At 40.4% G+C, this 9207-nt stretch overlaps 1 protein-coding gene across 2 annotated transcripts in view; it reads right to left on the reverse strand.

Moving 5' to 3' along the window:
- The window catches only part of SWAP70 (SWAP switching B-cell complex 70kDa subunit), a 153141-nt gene that overhangs the window by 13966 nt on the left and 129968 nt on the right, over window positions 1-9207 (reverse strand). For both annotated transcript variants that reach the window (XM_006885421.1, XM_006885422.1), the window contains 2 exons: window positions 8425-8532; window positions 5787-5953 (listed from right to left, as the gene is read on the reverse strand). In XM_006885421.1, coding sequence (XP_006885483.1) covers window positions 5787-5953; window positions 8425-8532 — 275 coding nt within the window. The remainder of the gene's footprint in view (window positions 1-5786; window positions 5954-8424; window positions 8533-9207) is intronic.

The raw sequence follows: 9207 nt of genomic DNA on the forward strand, positions 1-9207 counted from the left end.
AGAGAGGGTTAAACCAGGCTACTCCTTGGAGGCAATGATTCTGGGGCTTCGTCTGACATACTTTGGGCATGTTGTAAGGAGAGATAGGTCTTTGGAGAGGGGCATCATGCTGGGTAGAGTAGAGGGACAGCGCAGGAGGGGAAGACCCTCTATGAGACGGATTGATTCAGTGACTGGGGTAATTGGGACGGGTGTGTCAGAGGCAATGCGATTGGCACAGGATAGAGTAGGGCTTAGGGCTGTTGTACATAGGGTCGCTATGAGTCGCAAACGACTCGATGACACATAACAACAACAACAACAACAGTGTCTTCTTGCTCTGTTCTGACAACTGCCTCTCGGTCCAAGTATAGGTTTCGCATTAGCACAATCAAATGTTCTGGGATTCCCATTCTTCTCAGAGTCAGCCACAGCTTATTGTGATCCACACAGTCAAAAGCCTTTGCATAGTCAATAAAGCACAGATAGACATTACTCTGGTATTCTCTGCTTTCTGCCAAGATCCATCTAACATTAGCTATAACATCCCTAGTACCACGACCTCTTCTAAATCCAGCCTGCACATCTGGCAGTTCTCTGTTGACATATTGCTCCAAACGGTTTTGGATAATTTAGTTGTTGATAATGTCAGCTCTGAAGGGCTTAGATTAAGGAGTGAAGAGGAATCTCGAATGCATTTTGGGAAGGACAGAAAGTCAATCTGGGACCTTTGAATGTATCTTTCATGATTGAGTTAAAAGATTATCTAATGATTTTTAACATCTATACATAACCTAGCAATTGATTACAAGTGTAATTACTTGGGTAGTAGCAAAGTTTTTAAAATAAAGATGATATTTTCTTAAAAAAAATTTTCCTTCATTGAAATGAAAAATAAACTCAATTAATAAAAAAAATAAAGTTGAAAAAAATTTTCCATAATATTTGGACTCTCCAATAAGACTTCTTTTTCCTTTTCTTTTTAAAAATAAAAGCAAATAATGTTTATTGAGGGAGACAGACTGTCTGGACCAAGGAAACATCCTTCTCATTAAGGATGCTCTCCCAGAACAGAAAGCAGGATACATCTTATATTGCTTGATCAGGAACTAAAGGTTACAAAATTGATAACTGGTTGAAAGACCAAGTTGAAGGCAGGATATCTAAAAGCAAGAATTTGGCAGTGATAGGTCCATAAGACAAAAGTGGGACAGCATGATTGGTAAAAAAATACATGTCACTCAGTTGGCAGTGATAGGTCCATAAGACAAAAGTGGGACAGCATGATTAGTAAAAAAATACATGCCACTCAGTTTACAGGACGGTCCTATGACATATATATATTGTTGTTGTTGTTATGTGCCTTTAAGTTGCCTATGACCTACTGCAACCCTATTTACAGCAGCTCTGAACACTGCCTTATCCTGAGCCAGTCTCACTAATTCCTATATACCAACCCCCATTGCCCTAGTCATTGTATCAATCCACCTCATCTTGGGTCTTCCTCTCCAGTGCTGTCTCTCCACCCTTCCAAGCATGATGTCCCTTCTCCAAGGACCTGTCTCTCCTGGCCACATACCCAAAGTCTGTGAGATGGAGTTTAAAAATCCTAGCTTCCAAGGAGAGACTTGGTTCCACCCTCTCCAAGACAGACCAATTTATTTTCTTAGCAGTCCATGGTATATTCAAGACTCTTCTCCAGCACCAGTTTGAAGGCATCTTTTCTTCCAGGTAGGAGAGAGTGCAAGGAATGGTGATGTAGCAGGGAAAAGGAAGAGACAAGACACTTGTGCTTGGGTTGGGGGGAGACAGTGAATGTATTGGTTATTTCTGTAAGGGAAATGTCTTTCATCTGCTCAGCATTTTACTGATATTGTTCTAAAACTAAGCATCCAAGTTCAGACCAGGAAGAAAGATTGGCCATCCACTTCTGAAATATAACAGGCCTTCAAAAACCCTATGTACAGCAGAGTACACTTAAGAGTAGACTAGCAGTTATGGCATCTGAGGCTGAGCCCTCAAATCTGGAAACAAAGAAGGAGGAACAATTGTAAGAAGAAACTAGTGATTGGTATGTCAATGTGAGAAGCATGAATGTAGGAAAACTAGACACTGTCAAGAAAGAAATGGAACCCATAAATATTGACATATTAGGTATTATTATTAGCAAAATGATTGGCATAGGACATTTTGAATTAGACAAACATATGATCTACTATGCTGGAGATGAAAGGGTGAGAAAAAAATGGAGTCACTTTCATAGTTAAAAAGGCTGTTTGTAGATCCTTCTTGAAATATAACGTTGTGAGTGACAGGATAAGATCCATACAAGGAAGACCTGTTAATGACACATATAACCAGTTTTTCTGGTTATGTCAATCATGTTGGCTTCTGGAGGCCTACTGTAAAAATTTATCTCCAAGTATATCTCAAGACCCTTCAGGCCTAAGTTATCATTTCTTGCGTCTATCTGACAAAGACCATATGGAAACAAATTAGGTATCTGTACAGGCTATCTCACAGATAAGGGATGTGGTCCTTGACGTATTTGACCTACGTCAGCAGCAAATGTTAAAGGGACTGCCATTTGGAAAGGCAGTGTTTAAAAATTAAACTAATTCCAAATTCATGTCAAGATTAAAAAATGGATTTGTTGATGTTGTGTTAGGTGCCTTCGAGTTGAATATGACCCTATGAACAAAAGATCTGAACCTAGTCCTGTCCTGTGCCATCCTCACATTTCCTGACACACAAGAGCCCTTTGCAGCAGTCACGCTGTCAATCCACCTGGTTGAGGGTCATATCCTCTCCTTTGCCGACCCTCCATCCTTCCCAACATCATGTTCCTCTCCAAGGAATAGCACCTCCTAGCAATATGTCAAAAGCATGTGAGGTGAAGCCTCATCATTCTTGCTTCCAAAGAGAACTCTGGCTGCCCCCTCTCCAAGACATATCTATCCGTTTTATTGGCCTTCCATGGATGTTCAGTGCTCTTCTCCAACACCACAGCTCAAATGCATCAATTCTTTTTCTGGCATCCTTATTCATTATCCACGTCTCAGAGGCATAGCTAATAATCAGAAAGACCATGGCTTGAATCAGATGCACCTTAGTCCTCAAACTGACATCACTGCTCCTCAATAATTTAGAAAGGTCCTTAACTACAGATTTTCCCAGTGCAACATGTTTGCTTATTTCCTGACTGCTGGTACCAAAGGTGTTAATTGTGGATCCAAGCAACATGAAGCTGTTGACAGTTTCAACCTCCTCTCCATCCATCATGACATTGCCTCTTGGTCCAGTGGTAAGAATCTTTGTTTTCTTGATATTGAGACATAATCCATACTGAGGGCTGTATTTGAAGCAACAGGTGCTTCAAATCCTCCCCACTTTCAGCAAGCAAGGTTGTGTCATCTGAATAACACAGGTTATTGATGAGTCTCCTTCCAATCCTGATGCCACATTTCTCTTCATAGAACCCAGCCTCTTGGATAATTTGCTCAGCATACAGATTAAACAGGTATGGAGATAGAATACAGCCCTGACACATTCCCTTCCCAATTGAAAACCATGCAGTGCTCCCCTGCTCCGTTCACACAACAACCTCCTGCTCCAGGTACTGGTTCCTCATGAGCACAATCAAGTGTCCTGGGATTCACATTCTTCTCAATGTCAGCCACAACTTGTCATATAGTCAAACACCTCTGCATAGTCAATAAATCACAATAGACATTCTTATGGTATTTCTTCTTTTCAGACAGGATCCAACTGACATCAGTAATGATATCCCTGGTGCCACAGCCTCTTCTAAATCCTCCTTGAACTTCTGGCAGTTCCCTATATATGTACTGTTTCAGCTGTTTTTTGAATGATCTTTAGCAGTATTTTGCTTGTATGTGATAATTATACTGTTCTATAATTTCCACATTCAGCTGGATCACCTTTCTTGGGAAAGAACAAATATGGATCTCTTCCAATCAAGATTAAAAAATGGATTTAGACTGCCCAATTTACATACAAACCATGTACCTCTCTGATTTTAGACTCTCATACGTTTCCTTCCTCTTGATTAGTGACATTGATTTCTGAAATCCTTCGATCACATTTAATTTGACATACTGTCTTCTGCATTAATTGACCACTGGCTATTTATTATAAATAGCTGCATATTTATGACAAAACTTTAGGATCCTATTCTCTTTAATAATTGGACACCATCTAATTTCACCACTATGCCTTTCGAAGGCATCCCATCTAAAGTGGTTCTCTAGGAAAGATCAGTATGGAATATAGCTATGTTAGAGGAACTTCTTTGTTGTTGTGTAACTAGGAAACCTTTCAAACCCTTTGGAAGCCCATTTCCCATTGCAGAAAAAGTGTCAATAATATACAAGAGTTGTTTTATAAGTCTCTGGATCAAAGTACTAGCCAATTAAAATGACAATAACTATAAGTATCAGCAATGTTATCAGCTAGTCCTCCCATAGTGGTAGATACAACCTTAATATCATGTTCTAAACCAGAAACTCTATGCTAAGGAAGCAAAGCTCTTTAAAAGCTCTTTACACACACTAGGTTAGGTATCTAAATGGTTTAAGATACTCTGGTCTATCATTCTAAAACAGAGAGTGATCAGTTGGCCTAGTGGACAGAAAGTGATGCTACCAAGCCAAAGGTGGGTGACTTTTAATCTACAGCCCTCAGGCCTGTTTTTCATTGTTTTTGTTCAAACATTCTTCTAGTTCATATAGCCCTGGTGTGTCCACTTGTTGTACAGAGGTAACTTGTGGTTGCTGTGAAGCTGAACAATGTGACACTGATGTGTCAAATGCATTAATGGTTGGTTACCCATGGCGGATAGTGTTTGGTGGAGCTCCCCAGTTAAAACAAGCTTGGAAGCAGGTGTGGTATCCACTTCCATAATAGCTTGCCTCCGGAAAATCTATGAACCTGCAGAAAGGAGGAAAGTCACACAAGTGTTGCGGACTTTCGTTTATAGGGTCGCTATGAGTTGCCTATGACTTGACGGCACTTAACAAGAACAACATCATTCAGAAACCAGTCAGACTCGACATAGCAATCCTCCAACTCATTCCTACAGCTGTAAATTGGAACATGAGGAAACTGTCCATCTTTCTCCCGAGTTGCTGCTGGTAGATTCACACCACCAGAGGCATGCAGCCTTTGGCCTCGCAGTGCAACTCACTGTGGACTATGCCAGTAGTGCATCCTACCTATCAAACTCAGTAAGCTTGATTTTGAACTTTTAAGAGGTGGGGGGGAAATCTATAGCTTTTGAGAACTTTTGAAACTAGGATTCCAAGTAATAATTATTTAAGGAATTTCATCAATCTTTAATGATCTAATGGACACCACTTATTTCCTCATTTCCCCCACAAAGCAGCAGCAGCTCTGGCCTAGAGCAGAACCCAGCCCTCCACCCTAAGGCAGCACTGGGCTTCTCGGGTCTGAGACAGGTCTAAAAAGTAAACTTCACCTTGGTGCTCATCCTGGGATCAATCTAGAATACAACTACAAAGGTATTGACCAAATATATCCACCAAGAGGCTCTGAAATAGCAGTAAGGCCTTTCTCAGGCCCCAGAAGCCAGGTCTCCCTGAGCCCAGCTGGGTTAGCCAGCCAACTCTCCTGGGATCCCTCCAATCTGGACCTACATCTCAAGCTCAGTGTCAAGAACAAAGATACCTCGGTACTCTTTCTCTCCACCAGAGTGTTAGACATTTCCTAGAAACTCGATTAGCCCAAGTAAAATACAGAAAGGCAGAGTATACAAGTTAATCGGGCACCTGGCCTGGAGCTTCCGCACAGTCTCTTCATCTTGTCGAGCCTGTCTCTCATCCTCGAGAGCCTCCTGCAGCTGCACGTACATGTCTTCCAGCTCCTGTACTCGCTGCAAATATTGCTCCAGTTCCGATGACTTTTGGGCAACCTGTTCTTCCATCTGCTGTCGAATCTGGTGGTATAAGAGGGTCATATTTAAAAGCAGGACCACCTGTGCCTCAGGGAAAGTTTTCCACTCTACCCCTGCCCCAAAGTAGTGCCCACAGTCCACAGAGGCAGTAGCTCAGAGTGGATAGACCCCATTCTCCTGTCCTTAAAGTAAAGGTGGAGATCAGAGCATCCCACCCAATAACAATGTTTAAGAGTCCAGGAAAACAAACCACAACCCAAATGATATTTTCTCACTCTGGTCTACTTCATGATCAATTTGATGACCATAGCTTTAACTCTACATTAAAGTATAATATAAATTTTAAAGATGTGCCTACAAAAGAAAGAAAAGAGAGAAGGGAAGAGAACAAAGTGGAAACTTTGAGTGTTGTTTGGTGGTAAAAGGTAGGGCATGAGTTATATGGCAACTGTGTTTACAAAATGGGGGAAAAGGCCATTTTTAAAGAGAGGGTATGGACAAACAGATTTTGAAAAGGGTTTATAACTATTTATTGAGTATAGACAATTCACTATTGGAGTTAGGCCCTGAGATGATGATAAAACATAAGCAAGCATGCATGTGGTGCTTCAAAAGAATTTAACATCTAGGCGAGCTATGGTAGCCTAGTGAGTGGCAAGCTGCACTGCAATCCCAGAGGTGCACGGTTCAAATCCACCAGATGCTCTGCTGAAAAAGGAGGAACAATCACCTCCTAGACCAGTCAGATCCGATTTGACAGAACACACATTTAAAAAAAAAATCTAACATCCAGTATGTGGTGCTAGTAACAGTAACCCTTTGCAGTACAATCCTGGTGAAAATGTTTTAGCAATCATTTTATTTATTTGGTCAATAACCTTGAAATACCTCTATTCTTATATCTTTTTATGCTATGTAATATCCCCTTTAATCATTATTTTTGCCATCTGCCTTGTTTTATCATGAAATTTATAGCAATTATTAAACCAATTGTCTATTTTCAGAACAGTAAAAAAATAATCAAGTCAAGATAAAAAGTTACACTATATAAATAATCTTTAATTCCTTTCTGTCTTATGGCTGCCACCTCTGCCAACAGCCTATTCAATGTGTTGAAATAAAAGGGAATAGATAGATAAATCAACTCCTGTGCTCACCTGGCTGCTCACCCTCTTCTTGAAATGCAAGCAGTTAAAACTAGTGGCCAGATAAATGCATGGTTTTCTTTTCTGGTTTTAAAAGTTTTAAAAACCATTCATTAAATGTCAGAAGATAAAGCCATTCTAAATACCCAATGTGGCTGCTACGTGTCATCAAGTCAGAAGAGACTTATAGTTGACCCTCCAACAGGTGTCAAAGACTGCCCATCTTTCACTGCCTCTGTGTTGGCCAACTTCTTACCATCAGGCCACCAGAGCTGGCTATACCCATAGGGCTCTATAACTGATAAAGTATTTGCATCTGCATTAGTTCGTTTTACCTTCATAACAGTCCTAAGAAATTATAAAATAATCTCCCTTATTTGCAGAAAAACAGCTCGGTGAGAGGGAAAAGAACAACAGAGGGAAAAAAATCCACATCTACTAGCTGAGTAAAGCCCTTTATCTCACATCACACTCATCTTCCTCTATGGATTTTTCTCTTATAACAAAAACAAAATCACTATTTCTTTTAAATAAGAAACAAAACGTTGCTAAAGGAAATGTAATGAGCATTTATTCATTTCAACACTATCCCACATATAACTCAGTGTGGGGAGATCTGTTTTCTGCTCAATCAGCCAAGGATAAAGCAACCTGTCTCTTAGGAATGAGACTCTCCAAGAATAATTAGAGCGACACAGAACCGTAGAACAGAATTCACAGTCTCATGATTGCAAGAAGCCCCACTCTCCTCGCTACAGAAGAAAAACCCTACAGAGCCTAAGCTTCCTTTTCCCCACTGCTTTTTGTTATCCAAAACAGGATGCTGTTGAGAATAAAAAGGGATGCTAAGGACAATTATATTAGAATGACAGGAACTGTCCCAGGCAAAACCAGATGTTGTTACCCTAACCACTGGACAATTTATCAACCAGTTCTATGAATTTCTACCTAAGGGTCTTAGAAGCAAAGTATATCTTTTCTTTAAATCATTTTACCCTTGGCACCCAAAAACCAAGTCCCAAGCCCACTTCTGTTTTAGTTCTGATTCATGGAGACCCTATACTGGGTTTCCAAGGTTGTGTATCTGTAACGCGAGGAAACTGCTCATCATCCTCCAGTAGCTGTTGGATTTCAACTGCTGACTATTTGGTTAGCAGCCTGAGATGTGGCATAGTACCTAATGTATAAAAGGTGCTCAGTAAACGGACAGTGAATGAACAAACACATCACTTGCCCCAATTTCCACTGCTAGTCAGTAGCAGCCCCAAGCTGGCAAGCTGGCCTCATCTTTGGCCTCACAGCCCTGGTCCTCTCCACTGACACTGGCTCTGTGCTAACTCAGCAGCTCTCCAGATGAAGGGCACTCACGTGCTTCTCCCGCTCCAGTTCTGTGTTGAACCTGGCCTGCAGTTCCATTTGAGTCTGAAGGCGTTTCTTTTCTTCCTCTGCTGCACGAGATGCTGCTTCTTCCAGTTTCTACCCAACCAAAAACAGGAGAGTCAAACTATCACAGTGGAAGTGCATTTGGAAAGAGATATCACATCTAAACTCAAGCACTTTGAGCATTCAGTAAGACAGAATAAAAGCTTTTAGGTACACTGGAATTCTACTTCATCAACTTTAAAATTTTATATTCTTTTTTAAAATGTATTATTAATTTCAATTAAAATGTACAGAGAATTTGGATTTCCATTCATACATTGTTGCACTTTTCCCTCCTCCTAACCCTCCCCCCCATTTCATCAACTTTATCATGTCTAGATACAAAGGCACTTGTATGACTATTGACAAATGTGAATAACATTTTGCAAAGAAAAAAATCTGTACAGTAATTGAGTTAAATTAACTTGTAAATGCAATCATGAGATTTAAGGTACATTTCTTGGGCTCTTTCTATGAACTCTTGTGATCTCACATTATTTTTTTTTTCTGGATTTTCATTCACTGATTGATACACATTTTCATTCCTCTCCAACTTCTCCTCATCTCCAGTTCACTTTGGATTTTTTTTTTATTCACGTACATTGTGTTTTATATAATCATTCACATACACTGCTGTTGTTGTTATGTGCCGTCGAGTCGCTTGCGACTCATAGCGACCCTATGTACAACAGCCCTAAACTCTGCTCTGTCCTGTGCCAATCGCACTGT

Source organism: Elephantulus edwardii, unplaced genomic scaffold (genome assembly GCF_000299155.1).
Source record: "Elephantulus edwardii isolate Elephantulus edwardi_28Jun2011 unplaced genomic scaffold, EleEdw1.0 scaffold00044, whole genome shotgun sequence".
Classification (NCBI taxonomy): Eukaryota; Metazoa; Chordata; class Mammalia; order Macroscelidea; family Macroscelididae; genus Elephantulus; species Elephantulus edwardii.